The following is a 19,193-nucleotide window of genomic DNA, read 5'->3' on the forward strand; positions in this document are numbered from 1 at the left end:
ACAATTAAATCAAACTATATTAATGGCATTTAATTTTAATTAATGATTTGCTATTATGCACAATTTTCCCTTCATAAATTCATACTAGAGTGAAACAATATTTGTTTATGTATCTCAGTGAATCCACGCACCAAATTTGATAAGATTCTATTTTGAAAGTTTATTTGAAAATCAACTTACAAAAATGACTATATTTATAAGGTTAATAACTATGTTTGAATTGAAGTGCTCCATAATGAGACTTCATGGTTCAACTTGCTATTGGGCTGATTAGCGATCTTGGTTCTTTGTTTTCGGGCCGTGATATATATGGGCCGAAGGATGCCTAAAATAAAGTAAAAAATACACGCCCAGTGGGACTCGAACCCACAATCGCTTGATTAGAAGTCAAGCGCCTTATCCATTAGGCCATGGGCGCTATTGATATTTACTCTCTATTTATTGCTATATATTTGTACGATATTACATCATGTTTGGACACAATGCAATCCTATTCTATTATATGCTTGCAACCAAATGTTTCATAAATAACATTACAACGTAAATATTTTCTTTTATTTGCATTTGAATTTCAAAATTTAAAATGTGTGACAAATTGAGTTAGAGGATTACCTTTTTTTAGTTTCTGATTCTCTCCCTTGTATAATTTGCTACTGTCTCTTTAAATCCTTTTGTGTTGTTCTTGTTAGCTTATTATTGCTTGATAATGAATAGAGCGCGACCTAAGAAGCTATGTGCTATGCGAGTATTAGCTATTTAAACTTCTAATCCAGCCAAAGATAATGCATAAAATTTTGTTATATATGAATAACTTACTTCCTAATTAGCTATCAAACATTGTATTACTTACGTAGAAATTAAAAAATATTCAAATGTGTATCTCAACTGTGACCTTTTTGGCCTTTTGGGCATGTACTCATAGAATTTGGTTCCTCAGTACTGCTACCTCTTTATAACCATATACAAAAACAGTTTTCACAGTGATGGTGTTACTGTTTGAATATTTAGCAACACCATGGACAAAACTGAATTTAATCAGTCTTCTATGACATCCTTTGATCACCAAGAATGAAATATACTCCAAACTATGACGAGAATCATATACTGATCCGAGCTCATTGCATTTTCAAGAAAGGTATTGCCAAACTATTCGACACCACAGTAAAAGCAATTGCTGAAAGAGGTGATCTTGAAGAACTTCTGAAAAGGGAAGAGTGTTTTTGAAGTTGTTTGATGACCTTCTGAGAGTGAACCTCTCATCTTTTGAGCCTTCAACTGAGAAACTTTAAGCTTGTTCAGAATCTTATCCATAGATGCTGACCTCTTCTTTGATAGTTTCACCTGATATCCAAAAAAGACAAGTCCGAGTCAGTTTTGTACTATTTCAAAACAAGTACTCCCTTTGTTTCAATTTGTTAGTCTGATTTTTGATTAGACACAGATATAGAAAGCAAAAAGCACTTTTGAATCTTCTGGTGATAGGTAGAACGTACCAAAATGTACTTGCAATCCTATGTCCTAACCATGTCACGTGGAAAGTTTGAAATTAAAGAGTTGCTAAAAAAGAAAAGAGCCATTCTTTTTTAAACGGACTAAAAAGGAAAGTAAGACGAACAAATTAAAACGGAGGAGTAGAAAGTAATCTGTGGAAAATTTATGCGACCTCGAGCTTCTGTATTGCTGCTTCAGCTTTAGCCTTCTGCAAGTTCTCCCAAGCATTAATTCTGGCTTCCTCTCTTTGCAGCCTACAATTAAACGGAAGGAAAAATCAGTGCTTTGCTTCTGGAGGCAGATCCATGAGTTAAATTTCACTTGTTTCTATGTTTGAATTCTTTGAAATTATGGGTCTATGCGGGAATCCAGAGAATTCTCTTCTCTACTGGTGAAGTCAAGATTAGGTAGGCCAGCTCTCTAAGTCGTTCGATCGATAAACTTGCAGAACAGAAAAGGTAAACAATAAGGATGTGCTGGTTGTCTTTACTGAAGGACAGCATAGGTACTTTTTACACTATTATAAGTATCAAAAGTTTGAAATGAAGACGTACTTTGGCATGCTCCTTTCTGCATCTGCAACATCCCAGCGTACATTCGAGTCAGTTGCATCTTGTAAGTCTTTCCTAGTTTTCCTTACCCCTTTTCTATGTAATTCTCCGGATATGGGAGGTCCTCTGTCTACCTGTACATCTCTAATCTCAAGTTTAGCAGAACGCTTATCATTCGGCTCCTCTATAGAACGGATTGAAGGGGACCTTCCTTTGGGAGAGGAATGTGTACTGTCGTCGGGGCTCATCTGTGTTGCCATATCTCTACATGAAACTACAGGGGAAATAGAATCTGGTTCCTTGGTGTCTTCAGCCTTATCATCTGTACATTGTATGCAAGAGATTAATGCAATAATATACTTTGCCATGAAAACATTTTTCTTCTTATACTATGGTCTAGGTGATTGCACAACACATTTTGAAAAGAATAATGCTTAAAATGTCTATAATTCAAGAAATCGGGAGTGTTATGTGTGAGGCGTTAAGAAGCATTAAAACTACAGTAAGGTCATATTTCGATCTAAGGTAGACAACTACTAGCAATACAATTGTGCCTAATGGCTAACTGTGTCTAAATTTCTCAGAAGATAGAGTTTGACATGACCTGATGCTTAGGAAACTTCAAATACCTCCACCTCCCTCCTTTTATTTTTGATAGTTAACTTCAATTTCCTTCCTTCTGTGATTTCGTACAGTTTTTAATGAGACATTATCGATTTCTTGCTAGCACATTCTGACATGAGTTCCTTCTTTGACTAACCTAGTGCATATCAGTTTACATTTTATATCAAAGCAAGGGAGGTTTCAGATCCACAGGACACTGATTAGTTAGTCCATCTCAAGTCTTTAGTCGAGAGATGACTAATTCCTCCAGTCAAGATTTGTTGTAAAGACCAGATGCAAGGTTCACTAACAACATTCAAATAAGATAGATGTACACACTTCGTCACTCGTACATACCATAGGACCGATGAGGTTTCTATGCTAATAATACTAAAAGAAGACATTGATAGTGCAAGTTGATAAACAAATGAAGATCAAAGAGTGTGAACAGTAAAATTATGAGTAAACAACTGATTATGACGATGAATCCAACTGCGTAGGATTAGTATGCAATAACTAGTCTACCAAACCAGAAGAAACTAAAACAGAATTTCTGCAAAGAGAAAGAAAATTATACCTTGGGAGCTTGGTAATGAAGATTCAGCGAAAAAATCTGAGAGACCAGGAGCAGTGCTTGCTCGAGCCATATTATTCTCAACATACAAAGCACTTGAGCTTGAGCCGGAACCAACACCATAATGAATGGATAATCCATCAGGCACCAGTACACCTGTTGTAAACGGTGAATTTGCTATAAAATTACTTCTATTTCCACCTTCATGGACTAGTACAGAGGGCGAATAGTTTGGCATGAACATAAGACCAGGATTCTCAAGTGGTCCACTTTTTGACTTGGGCTGTTTTTGCAATTGCACATTTGAAGAAGCCTTGGGAGTGGCATAACCTGATACTGGACTTGTAATCCACCTCTCCGCATCGTCCCATTTAGAAGGCAACGCTCTTCCACTATTAAACGGCATCAATGCAGTAGCAGTAATGTGTCTTCTACTACTATTAGTTGGCAAGGGAACTCGCTCGGAACTCCATCCTTTCTGAAATCCTTCAAAATGATCGTCTCCATATTCTGGTGTCGACGGGCTAGTATATGTACCTGAATTCCTCAATGAAGTATTGTGTTTCCTCATGATGTTTAATTATAGCCACATTACAACTCCCCTGCCAAATGGATGAGATAATTTCAAATATGAGATACTAACCATCACCTAAAAACTATTTTGAAAAAAGTCTTGCAACATTCTAGACTCCCATAAAATATTCAGATAATAAACCACTAAACCTAACTAGTTTGAAAAAATTTAAATGTTCTAGCTTCCCAACACTAATTTTTTAACCTACTATTAGACCATAGGCGTAGCCCTTTTTTTTTAATAATTGCAAAAACTAAAGCAATGATATCGATAATGATGATACTAATTAAGCCAAGTTCATGTAATGTTGAAGTTGTGGTCATTTTTCTGTAGTCCATTTTCAGGACCACTCAAAGGGTAATGAAGACCAATAATTGCTAAATAGTACCAGATCAAATTTATCATTGCATTCCCCTGAAATACACAAAACTTTATTCAAATTCATCTCCACTTAAACCCGACCCCTTCCTCCGAAAAGAGCAAACAAACAACATACCTAGTGTAATCTTTTGAATCGAAGTTTGTTTCCAATAAAATACCCTTGGCTCAAAAGCACAAGTGCGAAGAATTTATTGGTGAACATAATTTTGAACCAATCAAATTTAAATCGAGATACAAAAGGGGGCGAAAGCAGTAAAAAGGACAAAAAGCGTAATACTTTTAGCAAAAGCGAAACTCACCCTTTGCACTTTTGTTGATCTATTGTTTATGCCAACTTCTAGTCTCTGAATTTGGAAAAAGGCAAATTAGGATTTTTTTTGGATACAAAGGCAGAAAATGAAGTTGTGACTAATGAATAGAAAAGTAACTGTTGAATTTCCCCAGAAAGGGAAAGAAGAAAGAAAAAATATAATAAAAGAAAGAATCTGCAGGTGTGAAAGAAATCAAGAAATGTAAATGTAAGGTGGGCAGGCGGGTTCAATGATGATAGCAAACGTTTTGACTAGAAAAAGTCACTGCATTTCTCCTTGACAGTGAAGAAGAGTAACTGAGATTTTTGTGAGTCATCTAACAAATTTACTGCTAAGCTTATAATTGGATTTTGTTTTTGACCTGTCAGATTACAAGAATAGTACTCATTTTGTCCTAAGGTCTCATTTCACACTCACTATCACAACAACATAGCCGTGATATCTCGGACGATAGAATATACGTAAATTATATCATTATTTTATAGAGGTATGTTGAAATTTATTGATTCAAGTATATCAAACTCATTTATATTTATTAAAGAAAATAAAAAATATAATCTATTAAATATTTCTTGATAATAAAAAGAGTTTAAAAATATTACTTTTTGTTTCGAATTATGTGGTGGTTTTCATTTTTTGAGAGTCAAACGGTTTAGCTTTAATCGAAAATTTGCACATGAAATCTTTAAATTTTCTTGAATGAAATTTATATATTTGTTAACTACGTAAAAAGTACTATAAGTCACAATAATTGATAATTTAAAATGCTTAACAATCTATAAAGAAAAGTATGATCAAAACTAAATTCATTTGAATTTTAAAATCTAAAAAATATCTTGTAAAATACTGAAAAAAGTATATTATTTTTAAAAACACTTCTTTTATTTTGAAATAGAGTGAATATAAAGAAGGGGGAGAAGTTTGTCCGAAACGAATGGGCAAAGCAAACCCATGTGATTTATGAGACCTGAAACTACGGCGTACACTTCTTTTTTTTTTGGACCATTGCTCCTAATTCGATGTATTTTTCCCTCCTTAGCTACCCCCTGCACTTCTTTTTTTAAAAAAATAATAATATAGATTGTATCATAAGTACTTATTTTACATTAATATTTTATATATGAACTTAATAATTTGACTTTTAATAACTAAAAATAGTTAAATATATGCTTACTCCAAAATTGGTCATTCAGAATGACAATTTAATTTGTATTAGGAAATGACACGTGAATTTTGTTATAAATAAACATTATATTCTTCTAGTTGTATAACTTGGTAAAGAGAATAATTAAAATTATATGTAAGACAGATAAATTAAAAGAACAAAGAAAAAAGTAATTCGTGTGGAGTATTTTATGGCGTAATGTTATATAACGTTACAAAAGAGTAAGAATTTAATTTGCAGAGTTTCGGCGCTTGAGTTATTACAACTATGAATAATATAGCTAATGTTATAAATTTATTGTATTGTCATTAGTTGAATTCATGTGTGAGCACTTTCAAGGTGATAAAAGAATATTTTGGGAAAATTGTATATCTACTAGTTTAATAATTTTTGGGAGTTTTATTTTAACATTATAAATATAGATATCACTTACCATTTGAAAGACACACTTAAATAAGAATTCTCTTATTCATCTTCATTTTTTTCATCTCTTTATTATTAGACTATTCTGAGCTTGATTTTATAATAGCTATTTGAATGAAAAATATGCTTTATAAGTGAGGGGAAGATGTAAATTTATAGTCAAAACCTTAAATAACGTTTTAAAATTTTATAACGCCTCATGATTTTTTCATAATATGTTTAAGATCATAGATTAAAAAGATAATTTAATACATTCTACATATATTTAATATAAAACTATCAGATTAGAAAAAATATTTATTAAATATCTAATCGAGACAAACTAGCCAAAACAAATTAAAATGGATGGAATTTTAAAGGCATAATACATATATTGGACCCTAACCTTGGATTCAAATTTTAACTTTGACCTCCAACTTTCATAATGCACAAACAGACACTTTAACTATCCAACTTTTAAATAAATAAACACACGAGCCCTACATGGCAAAATACACGTAGGACAAAAAATGACACGTAGAATGACATGTTGGACATGTGTGTCTATTTGTTCAACTTTATACAAGTTTAAGTGTCTACTTGTGCAGACCAAAAGTTGAAGAACATAAATATGATTCGAAGCCAAGTTAAAGGGTATATTTATGTATTGTGCCAATTTTAAATAGAGGTATTCACAATTATCTTTGAAATAATCAAATGATGAAGTAATTAAACATCTTTTATGGATCACTGAATATACGGTCAAATCTCTATATAATAATAATGTTTGTCTAAAAATTTCAGTTTATTATTTTTGTACTTTTTAATTTGTAAACCAAAACAAAATTCTAGTTAAATTTGAAAACTCAATTGATTTCATATTCATTAATTAAAAAGAAAAAGACTAACACATTACTAATAAATCCATGACCAGCTATATCATAAGTGCTTAAAATTAATTAAAAATTCAAAAAATCAAATATAATATTGTAATTTTATAATCGTAGGTTATTTCATATATTTCAAACACTTAGTAATGATATATTGTTCGAATGAACGAAAATTTTGTCCAAGCTTTTAGCAAAATGATAATTCAACATTTTTCCTTAAGTTCTAAAAGCTTAACAAGTAACTTTTTAATCTGTCGTCTCTTGTACAATGATCACTATTCTTTTGATCAGTGTAAGCTTTAATAATGATTATCAAAATTATTTTAATATTTTATTTTACAATCAATAAATTTCTTATAAATATTTGTTATACAATATCTGAGTATGACAGTTTTTAGAAGAAAATTTTACCAAGTGACTAATATTATAATGAATGTCATTGTTATTATTATAAGTAGAATATACTCCCTTCATGTATACTTGTCACTTATTCTTAAAATAGATTTTTATTTTTACTTATCAGTACTTTTGACATATCAAGAAAAGACAATAACTTTTTTTCATGTTTTACCCTCAATATTAAATATTTATTTTTTAAATCATTTTCAAGACATCATTTAATAGGTGATAGTTTAGTATAGTACCTATATCAATTATAACTTTCTTAATGGATATATCAAGTTAATGTGTAACAGGTAAAAGTGAATGGAGAAAGTAATTACAAAGAATATAATATGAAAAATGATATTGTTATCATTACAAATGAGCATTAAAAAATTTTGATTATAAATGACATAGAGAGCGTTTAATTTGTCTAGAATGAAAAGAGAAAATGAAGGGAAAAAAAAGGTCCTTAATACTTCCTTCATCTCTATTTATTTTGTCAAATATTTTAAATTTGATGTCTATTTTCAATTGTCATTTTTGACGAATTCAAAAAGAACAATTTATTCTTTTTCTATATACCCTCAATTCATTAACGAGTTAATGTTTTTTAAAAAAACCTAGTGAGTAAATATATTTGAAATCATATAAATTATAACAGGAGAAAATAATAAATTTACTATACCAATCAATATTTCTTAATAGACGTGTCAAGTCAAAATTTGATAAGCAACAAGAAACGGTGGGAGTTTCCTCTAAATATGGAGTTGTACTTGGAACATTCATCTTTTTGATTTTGTTAAAGGAGGAACATCTAATCTTCATCGAAATTTATTAAATATTTGATGGAATCCATACCTTCTTAATTTTTTATAACTATAAATAATAAAAGAAAAAAAAATGCTTTTTCAATATTTCGTAAACTATTAAAACCCTACCTTCAAACATAAATAACTATTTTGTCAATTTATTTCCCCAAAACAAATTACTACACCATAATTTTTATACCAGATTAAAGTTGGACATAATGTTCCTAATTTGATGTCCAGAAAATAACATTATACATATAATTTACAATGTACAATTTTGTCATTAGCTGGAATAGCTCAGTTGGTTAGAGCGTGTGGCTGTTAACCACAAGGTCGGAGGTTCAAGCCCTCCTTCTAGCGTGCTTATTTTTGTGTTACCCTTTTTTAATTGGAAATTTTTTTAGCTATTTTCTTTTATATTTACTTTAGTTCCCAAAGCACTCTTTCCAAAACAAAACAAAAAGTTATATCCATCGTTCCTCCATTCTTTTACAAAAGATACAAATTTAAGGATAAGTTCATTTTAACAAAAAAAAAAAGAAACAATTTATCAACACTTTATATTAAATAAATTTTCTACTTATTTTTTGGTTTCAAGTTTTTATCCAAAACACAAAATCACTTTTAGCACTTAAAAGAGATTTCCAATACTTTAAACTTGTCAATTATATAAATGATCACGTTCAGTAATATAAGACATGAGCTTGTTTATACGCGCGTCATTTATGAGAGACGAAGTTTAAAGTATCTTGGGTTTATGAGAGACTGAATTAGATGTCACCTATCATACGGTGTAAGGGGGATGAAATAGAAATTTGCTTTCAGAGTCTTAAGTGATACAAAGGTGCCACCAAAATTTAAAGGAAGGTTCTATAGAGTGATGGTAAGATTTAGATCAAGTCTTTATAATTGTATGGAGTTGAGTGATGTCTCAAAAACTCTTACTTTCAAAATGTGAAATTTGCAGAAATGAGGATGTTATGGTGGATGCATGGACATATTAGGAGAATAGTATTAGGAATCATGAGATAAAGGATAAAAAATACTGTTAAACTATTCGAAATAACTCATATATATCCTTAAACTTTATTTCGGTTCAAAACTACCCTCCCGTTATACTATTGGGTCAAAAGTACCCTTCTTATTAACGGAAGTTGTTAAATGCCACGTGGATGCCACATTGCATGCCAATAGGATTCCACTGCCACGTATTCTAAATAGAAAGGGTCAAAAATACCCTTAAACTATCCGAAATAGCTCATATTTACCCTTAGACTATATTTCGGCTCAAAGCTACCCTTCCCGTCAAACTATTGGATCAAAAGTACCCTTCTTATCAATAGAAGTTGTTAAATGTCATGTGGATGCCACATTGCATGTCAATAAGGTTCCACTTCCACGCTGACTAAATCCCTAAATTCTAATTACTTCCCCCCTCATTTCATTATTTCAGAAATGATACATTCACCCGTTCTCCCTCATTTCGCGGCTAGGGTTTCATACTTTTCTTCGTGGCTGAGTTTCAAAGTGGATATTCATGCTTGTAGGTTAGTAAATATTTTTTCTTATTTTACTATGTTTACGATTTCAAAGCATGATAGTTAGGATTTCACAATTTTCCCCTAATTTCGCAGCTAAAGCTTCGTAGCTTTCTTGGGGGCTGAGTTTCAAAGTGGATATTCATGGTTGTAGGTTAGTAAATATTTTTTCTTATTTTATTATGTTTACAATTTCAAAGTATGATAGTTAGAATTTCACAACTTTCCCAGCGATGAAGAAAACTGTGAAACCTTAGCCACGAAATGAGGGAGAAGGGGTGAAATCATTTCTGGAAAATAATGAAATGAGGGGAAAATGAGTAATTAAGATTTAGGGATTTAGTCAATGTGACACATGTAGAATTTAACAACTTTCGCTAATAAGAAGGTCATTTTTGACCTAATAGTTTCACGGGAAGGGTAGTTTTGAGCCGAAATATAGTTTAAGGATATATATGATTTATTTCGGATAGTTTAAGGGTACTTTTGACCATTTTCCTTTAAGTCTATGTGGCAGTGGAAATCTATTGGGGTGTCATGTGGCATCCACATGACATTTAACAATTTTTGTTACTTAGAAGGGCACTTTTGACCCAATAGTTTGACGGGAAGGGTAGTTTTGAGCAAAAATATATAGTTTAAGGATAAATATGAGCTATTTCAGATAGTTTAAGGGTATATTTGAGCCTTTTCCTTATCTAGGATAATGTTGGAGTAGATTTGGTGAAGGATAAGATACGGAAAAAAAGCTAAAATGGTTCAGACATGTGAAGAGGAGAGACATGAATAAGATACTCAACCTAACTCAACCCCAAAAGCTAACTCATGAAACGAGGATTTCTCAAGTTCACCTAAGCAAATCGCTATATTCTTCAACTAATGTGGGACGTTAATCCATTGCAACACCGTCCTTCATGATGAGGCCAAACTAAAGCGTGGATGAGGAGCTCAAATGAAAATGAACTTGACAGTATACCATATAAAAATATGAGCCTATCACTTCATATCATTAAAAAGAATAAAATTAGACAATGTTAATTTATGAGAGTCATCGAAATGTTTCAGTTTGTGGTTATTGCCGTGGTCTTCCAAAATCAGCTATTAATCATTTCCCAACGATAGAATATCAACGAAACAAAACTATGCACATATTTGATGAAGTGACACTAATAGGAACGAATAAACTTGATAAATGTCATATCACAAATACTTGCCCTAGCTATTGCATAACTTTTTTGAAGCTATTTTTTTTCCTTTTAGCATCTTTTGCCTCTAAAATACTTTATGGCCGGCTGATAAGAAGGATAATTTGGAAGTTCAGTGGATATTGGCATCAAGGAAAGGAGTGGCGTTATCTTTTTATTCTTTGAATCCCCTTAGAGGTTCATCTACATTTGAAGTAGTAAAATTGAAGTTTGTTAGTTGTAGAATATATGCCCAAGCTTTATAGCACACTAGTACTAAACATTCATTTGTAACAATACCGTTAAATCGTTTTTTTTTATCCCATTCGGTGTCTGGAGCCCACATAATTAGTACTCTGATTATATTCAGATCCATTTTGGGGTGACGCTTCAAACAGAATTTTCTCCATACCCAAGACCCGTTAAATCGTTATATCGTTATCATCACTTTTAGTAGTTGTCTTATATTTTATATTTTAGATTACTAATCTCACTGAATATTACATTAAGTGTAGATTGTTAACGAAAAGAGGATTTTGATCATATTGTGTGGTGAATTGGGAATAAATAAATTAAAGAACATTAAAAGCTTTCTGGCCCATAGATATCTGAGTGCGCTCTTGTATTGCACAAAGCAAAGCAAGTTAATGTACCTAATTTTTAAAGCTATATATATTCACAGTTAGTCTTGCAAATTTTAACATCAACATTACTTCACCATATAACATGTCGAATAGTAGTACTTCAAATTTTCTCTATTTTCGTTACGCAAGTTTCAAAAAGTCGATGTCTAAATCTAGGCGATCACTTCACCTATCAAAGGTAAAGCAAACGCCAAGCACAACGTCTTTGGTTCATTTCAGTCCAAAATTGGAGGAAATGAAAAGAGTGTTTGACAAATTTGACACAAACAAAGATGGAAAAATCTCTAAAGAGGAATACAAATCGGCGATGAAGATGATGAGCAATGGTGGAGGAAATACGAAATCTTATGAAGTTGATGATGCATTTCAGGCTGCAGATGCTAATGGGGACGGTTTCATTAACTTTGAGGAGTTCATGAGAGTGCAGAATCTCGAAGGTGGTGTGAATTCAACTGATATTAAAAGCGCTTTCAAGGCGTTTGATTTGGATGGCGATGGTAAAATTAGTGCAGAGGAATTGTTGCAAGTTCAACGAATGATGGGAGAAAAATGTAGCTTAGAGAGTTGCAAGAAAATGGTCAGAGGCGTTGATGCTAATGGGGATGGACTTATAGACATGGATGAATTTGTGACAATGATGACGCGTACCATGAAGCTCGTCTGAGAGTCGTTGTCTAAGTACACGAAAACAATGTAGTAATGTCATACAATAGCTGCAGATATCTATAGTCTCGATCCGTTTTCTTAATGCAATAAAGTGTCCTATTTTCTATGTTTGAGTTTGTTATGCTGATTAAGTTTCAAAAAAGACATCCAAGAAATATATAGCGTTCCAATTCTAGCACTAGATGTAATTGAGTTATGTAATATTTCGATTTTGTTCTGAGACAGAAACGCGATAACTCCTTTTCCAGGATATTAGACTTGTGAGCAACCAAAAACAGTGATTCTGGTTGAGGGTGTTTCCAAGTTAAAGCATTACATGGATTATGAATGTCATGCCACAGGAAGACCCATGATCTAACGCCTCTAGGGTTGAGTTTGGTTGAAGTTCACTTCTTCACATGACCAATCTTGGCGTGCATTGGATGCTAGAGTCTCACATTAGTCGAGGAAATGAATTGATCAACAATCTTTCCTTCTCAAGCAAATCGAGCTGGCCAATTTGGAAATCGATTCATTAGGAAAGAATGTGTTGAGAACATAAATAAATAATAAGAGGTCGTCTGGTGTGAGGGATAAAAATAAATAGTGATGCGATAGAAAAATAATGATGGGATACGGTTTTTATATCTTGTTTGGTTGCCATGTTTGGGATAGCTTATCCCACCATTTATATCATAGTGATGTGATAAGTTATTCCAAGATAACTAACCTCAGGATAACTTACTCCTGGAATAACTTGTTCCCAACCAAACGATCCGTTAAAGTTTACTCTATATAACAACTTTAGCTTTTAAATGAGATGATTCTACACTTAATTTTTTTAACCGCTTAAGCTTTTAAATGAGATAATTACACACTTCAAACATGATAAGTAGACTTGATTCTAAGATCAAGTTGCACTAATTGTGGTAAACCGGGATAGTATTCAAGAATATTTGTGTCATTGTTCAAACTTTTTAAAATGTATTCTGGAAAGATTTCATTTTTACTTTACTTCCTACTAGTGGAATTAGAATAAAGTTGGTAGAATCACTATACTTTCAAATCTACAAATGAAAAATAAATAAATCATATTATTAGCTAGTGTGAATTGAATCAATTCATGTTGAAGTAAAGTCAAAAAGCAAAAGATGCCCATTAGATGTTATAGCACTTGTAAAGTTAGAGCAAATAACATACACATTCTGTACAAGTTCAATTTTTTTTCTTTGTTAACTAACTAAACGAGAAGGCACAAATGGCTATAATGAGTTGTTTCGAGGTACCAGTGCAGCAGCCTGATAGGGATATGTCAGTACAAGAATTCAAGGTGTGGATTAAGCAATTCGACATGGATCGTGATAAGCGTATTAGCACTGAAGAATTAACAGAAGCACTTGAGAGTCTGCACATGTGGTTTAGCTCATGGAAGGCTCGTCGTGTTATGAAGGATGCTGATGCTGATCATACAGGATTCATTGATAACAAGAAAGAAGTAGAGAAACTGGTCAAGTATGCACAACAACGTTTGCACATGAAAATCCATCAAAAAAGTTAATTACTGCTCAATGGTTACACCCATCTTCTCCCTGTATGCCATCTAGTTGTTGTTTTTTTGTCTCCCTCAACCCATAATCTTAAGATTTTGAGGGGACTTTGGTTGTAATGTTGTTGCTATTTACTTTTAAGTATTTGGTTGTAATGTTGTTTTTTTGTAACGTTTGCACATCTCCACTATTTTCCTTTCTAAAATTGGTTTTGTAGAGCCCTTATTCACATAAATCATTTAGAAGGTTTTCTCCCTTCACAAAAATAGAATATCTTATAAATTTCTATCAAAATTTAAGGGTTAGCCGCAGGATAATTTGGGTTAGTATTGTGTTAGGCCCTTTCGATATGAAAAGACGGATCGTTAAGTTGGATTGAGTTGGGCTGAGTCGATCTATTTTGACGCTTCAATGCAAACTTCGATTTTTTAAGTCAAAGTAAAATTTTGGAAAAGTTATTCATATTTATTAATTATTTCTATAGTTTAAAATAATTATATATCTCAAATTGATACACAGACACATGCATTTTTGCTACCAGATATACTAAAATAGAGAGAAACACGAGTAAGAAGAGATCTAAATAAGGTTGGGAGTAAAATTCCGAAAATCAAAATACCAAACCAAACCGCGATTTTAGATAATTTAGTATTTGTAATTATTAGGTATTGAGAGTAAAATCTTAGAAATATGGTATTTGAGTTTGTGTTTAGTATGAGATACTTAATGAAGGTCATATCAATAAGTTCATTATTTATTAGTAGAAGTTTGAAAAAAAAGTTAAAGAATAAACATTAACAATTCAAATGCATATGTTATTTAGTGTGTCAGTTTGTTTTTCTTGATGTCTTCTTATTTATTGATCTTCTTTCATATCGTGTCTCCACAAAGAAAAAATAAAAATAAACGAAGCAATTGTATAACTTTGTAATAAAATCTACTACAACTTCAATGCGATCTTATTGAATATTGTACCACCTAGAGAGTTGATTATTTAGATTCATGCTAGTCAGGACGCGCTAAATACAAGTATTTGAAATCTAAAATCAGGTAAGAGTTATAATACTACAAACTAGCATGAATCTAATTACTCAAGTTTTAATTAAATCCACAAGGTGTTTAAGGGTTCCGATTTCCAAGCCTTTAAAATATTTGAAAATTGAGCAAATAGGCCTTTTGTTAATTATTTAGTTCATATATGTTCCTAACTAGGTTCAATACTTGATCCAAGTATATTGTTAATTTAACAAGAGCCCTCAATTAATCAAATTATCTCACCAAAAATGGTCAAATATTCCCTTACTAAAGTATTCTAAATTAAGCAATGTCTTTAGCTTCTATCTACCTCGCACACATATCAAAATTTTTCCATCGAAGCTTTATTGCAATAGAGAATGGAAAAAATGGTGAATAGCTCGAGGAACTCTCAAGTTACATGAGTTGTAAATCCATTGTGTACTTTAGTAGCTTTTAATTTTAGTGATCTATATATGGAGGTGTAGTCGTATTAATTAGCTTTAGGTGTTAGTCAATCCACTTTACTTTTGACTCCTCATGTCTTAGTTCAAAAGCTAGATAGTATATCTGCAAAAGCTGTTGATCTTATTATTCTAAACACCATGTGGATTTCGAAGTCGGACACCACTTGACCAGAAGATTATGTTTGTCCAGTATTCTCGCCGCGGTGGTAGAGTCAGAATATTTAATAAAAGGGTTAAAATTTATAGAAATAAATACATAAAGTAATCAAACGAGTTTTGATAACTATTATTTATACATAAAATAATCATTTTAACCATAAATAAATAGTCCCAAGCAAATTCATAATTTAAAGATTGGGGTGCACCACGGCATGGTGGGCAATAGTAGCAGCTCCAACCAACTAGGCTAGGTGAAGTTTTATTTAATGAAGTGCAAGATTATTTATGTAATTTTTACCTTTATTTAATGAAGTGCAACATTATTTATATAATTTTTACTTAAGGTATCTCTCTCTCTCTATATATATGTATGTATGTATGTATGTATGTATGTATATATATATATGTATATATATATATATATGTATATATATTATTTCGAAAAGTTATTAGGTGCATGTGCACCCTCACTGATCAATGTAGGTCCGCCTCTGTAAATAGTGTGCTCCGCCCCAGTTCCCGGTTGCACTTTTTACTTGTTAGAAGGTTGGGGGTTTGAAAAAGGTGGAGGTAAAATTTTAATTATATGAATTTGAGAATTGAGTTCTTTAAAGTTGTTACGTTTTAAATTAAAAAGAGAAGTATTAGAAATACTTTTAAATTTGGTGTAAATTAGTTTCATCCCTGAACTATTGATAGCTTCAGAAATATCAATTAACTTGACTAACTGAACTTAGATACACCTTAATCTTATAACTTAAGTAAAATACACCTCTAAATTCTCGCAAAGTTTAGAGGTGTTTTCAATACTTCTCTAGTTTTTTTACTAAGAGTCTCATGCTCCTACAAGAGCTTGAGATCCCACTTGTCATGTCATGTGACAGATTGAAAGTGTATCTGAATTTAGTTAGTCAAGCAACATAGTGTTTTTAAAATTGTCAATAGTTCAGAGACGAAACTAATAAATCAAGTTCAGGAGTATTTTCAATACTTCTCTTTTAATAATTTGTATATAATCTATGGATCTTTAATATAAATACTCTAAATGTTTTAATTTATTTGACATATTTTTAATTTCTTTTAGTCCATTTAATAAGGAATTCTTTTTAGCAAATCTTTGATTTCAACTTTAGTCATAACACTAAATGACATTTTAATATATTTAAAAATCTTTAATTTCAAATCAAAAGATTCAATTTTTTTTTTTACTTTTTTTAAACGATTCTCAAGCTAAAATAGATCAATCAAATTTAAAATATATATATATTTGGGCCAAAACTACTTTAAACTTTGATCGAATTCGTAATTGAAGCATTAACTCTGCATGCCTCTAGGACCTAGGTTCGAATCTACTTTGTTAAAAGAAAAAGGTTGCATGGAAGAATCAAACCAATGACACATCTTAGAAAAATAAGGATCAACTAAAACCAACACATAAAAGCACTTTCCATGACCAAAAATAAGACATAAGTAACGGAAAAGGGGTCTAAAATATCCTTAAACTATCTGAAATAGTTTATATATACTCTTAAACTATATTTTGGCTCAAAACTACCTTTCCCGTCAAACTATTGGGTCAAAAATGTCCTTCTAATTACCGGAAATTGTTAAATGCCATGTGGATGTCACATGAATGCCACATGGCACCCCAATAGATTTCCACTGCCACATAGAATAAAAGGAAAAGGGTCAAAAGTACCCTTAAACTATTCGAAATAGATCATATTTACCTTTAAACTATATTTAGGCTCAAAACTACCCTTCCCGTCAAACTATTGGGTCAAAAGTGACCTTCTTATTAGCGGAAGTTGTTAAATTCCACATGTGCCACATTGACTAAATCCCTAAATTTTAATTACTCATTTTTCCCTCATTTTATTATTTCCAGAAACGATTTCACCCCTTCTCCCTCATTTCGCGGCTAAGGTTTCATAGTTTTCTTCGTCGGGGGTTTCAAAGTTGATATTTGTGGTTATAGGTTAGTAAACTTTTTTCTGATTTTATTGTGTTTACAACCACGAAAATCCACTTTGAAACTCATCACCAAAGAAAGTTATGAAACCTTGACCGCAAAATGACGGGAAAGTTGTGAAATTCTATCTATCATACTTTGAAATCGTAACTGTAATAAAATAAGAAAAAATATTTACTAACCTACAACCATGAATATTCACTTTGAAACTCAGCCTCGAAGAAAGCTACGAAGCCTTAGCTGCGAAATTAGGGGAAAGTTGTGAAATCCTAACTATCATACTTTGAAATTGTAAACATAATAAAATAAGAAAAAATATTTACTAACCTACAAGCATGAATATCCACTTTGAAACCCAGTCACGAAGAAAAGTATGAAACCCTAGCCGCGAAATGAGGGAGAACGGGTGAATATATCATTTCTGAAATAATGAAATGAGGGGGGAAGTAATTAGAATTTAGGGATTCAGTCTACGTGGCAGTGGAACCTTCTTGGCATGCAATGTGGCATCCACATGGCATTTAACAACTTCTGTTAATAAGAAGTGCACTTTTGATACAATAGTTTGACGGGAAGGGTAGTTTTGAACCGAAATATAGTTTAAGGGTATATATGAACTATTTTGGATAGTTTAAAGGTATTTTTAACCCTTTGTATTTAGTCTATGTGGCAGTGGAATCCTATTGGCATGCAATGTGGCATCCATATGGCATCCACGTGGCATTTAACAACTTCCGTTAATAAGAAGGGTATTTTTGACTCAAGTAGTATGACGGGAAGGGTAGTTTTGAGCCGAAATAAAGTTTAAGGGTATATTTGAGCTATTTCGAATAGTTCAGGGATATTTTTGAGCCTTTTCCGCATACGTGATACATAAATATGATCCTTCAATTGAAGGTAGCAAGCAATTATGACCTTTTATTTTGAATGTGCATAAGTAGATACTTAAATTTGTAAATATTGAACAAATAGGCGCATCCGTCCTACATGACACCCTATATGAAAATTTTGTGTCCTACGTTGCTTCCTATATGTGTTACGTCATGTAGGACATATATGTCTACTTATTTACTGTAATTTTTATACAAATTTAAATGTCTACTTATACATTCCTCCTGTTATAAATTTTGGGAGTGCTCTACATTTTCTTGTTAGTCTATTTACTGAACCTCCTATTACCTATCGTCCTATTCAAGTCCCGTGGATCATCAATTTTATTTATACGATTGGAATTCAATTTTCTAATAGAATATTATCAATAATGATTTGTCTATAAGTTCACTACTATGAGTGTTTTTTTAGTTCATTTATTTTTGTTAAAAAGATATATACATATATATATATATATATATTAACTCAAATTCAATATCATATTAGTTAGGAGAAACAGAGTATCACTCAACACCGTTTATATTTAAAAGAATCTTTTTTATGCCGCCTCTGTTATATAGGGGACCTAGTTTAATAGGTCAAAGGAGTTGCACTTAGAGATTGAAGATAACGTGGTCCCTTCTTGAGTATTTATATTATTAGCGATCAATATGGGTTCTGCTCCACTAGTAGGAGTACTTAATTTTTAATGAAAAGTCTCGAATTCGAATTTTAGATATTGAATTTTTTTTGTAAAGAGTATTTTTTTAAAAAGAATTCTATAATGCGTGATTCAAATTTAATTGAAGTTTCAATGAGCTTCGAGCACCAGGCGAAAATAAAAGAAAGTAATTATTAGCCAGCTCATTCAGTGTTAATACATACAAATCCTGGTCAAATACAAGTCCAGTAGTACTTACTGCACCTTCTCTGCGTCGACGTGGCTGCATTCACTGCACTTTGAATGTAACCCCCCTCTCTCTTTTGCTTAAAATAAAGCATTTAAAACATTACAAAC

The 19,193-nt window shown here is 31.9% G+C and overlaps 2 protein-coding genes and 2 non-coding genes across 4 annotated transcripts; 2 read left to right on the forward strand and 2 right to left on the reverse strand.

Annotated features, from left to right (window-relative positions):
* Positions 1-345: 345 nt before the first annotated feature.
* Positions 346-418, reverse strand: TRNAR-UCU. The gene has a single exon. It is a non-coding gene; the product is annotated as a tRNA-Arg (tRNA).
* Positions 419-823: 405 nt separating this feature from the next.
* On the reverse strand, positions 824-4,815 carry LOC107009184. The gene is made up of 5 exons (XM_015208463.2): positions 4,474-4,815; positions 3,223-3,821; positions 2,046-2,364; positions 1,664-1,745; positions 824-1,341 (listed from the first exon to the last, which is right to left on the reverse strand). Exons 2-5 carry the CDS (start codon positions 3,788-3,790, stop codon positions 1,147-1,149), a joined length of 1,164 nt encoding a protein of 387 aa, XP_015063949.1. The 5' UTR covers positions 3,791-3,821; positions 4,474-4,815; the 3' UTR covers positions 824-1,146.
* Positions 4,816-8,421: 3,606 nt separating this feature from the next.
* TRNAN-GUU lies at positions 8,422-8,495 on the forward strand. Its single transcript has one exon. It is a non-coding gene; the product is annotated as a tRNA-Asn (tRNA).
* Positions 8,496-11,535: 3,040 nt separating this feature from the next.
* On the forward strand, positions 11,536-12,348 carry LOC107009143 (calmodulin-like protein 1). Its single transcript, XM_015208419.2, has one exon. The coding sequence runs from the start codon at positions 11,584-11,586 to the stop codon at positions 12,163-12,165; it is 582 nt and encodes a 193-aa protein (XP_015063905.1). The 5' UTR covers positions 11,536-11,583; the 3' UTR covers positions 12,166-12,348.
* Positions 12,349-19,193: the final 6,845 nt, after the last annotated feature.

Source organism: Solanum pennellii, chromosome 2 (assembly GCF_001406875.1).
Source record: "Solanum pennellii chromosome 2, SPENNV200".
Classification (NCBI taxonomy): Eukaryota; Viridiplantae; Streptophyta; class Magnoliopsida; order Solanales; family Solanaceae; genus Solanum; species Solanum pennellii.

Excerpts from the sequence above, each read along its gene's own strand:
- LOC107009184 (XM_015208463.2), bottom strand. The coding sequence starts at position 3,790 with ATGAGGAAACACAATACTTCATTGAGGAATTCAGGTACATATACTAGC. Across the intron at positions 2,365-3,222 it reads TTCATTACCAAGCTCCCAAG|ATGATAAGGCTGAAGACACC; the intron begins GTATAATTTTCT and ends TACAATGTACAG. Across the intron at positions 1,746-2,045 it reads GCAGAAAGGAGCATGCCAAA|GCTGCAAAGAGAGGAAGCCA; the intron begins GTACGTCTTCAT and ends GTTTAATTGTAG.
- LOC107009143 (XM_015208419.2), top strand. The coding sequence starts at position 11,584 with ATGTCGAATAGTAGTACTTCAAATTTTCTCTATTTTCGTTACGCAAGT.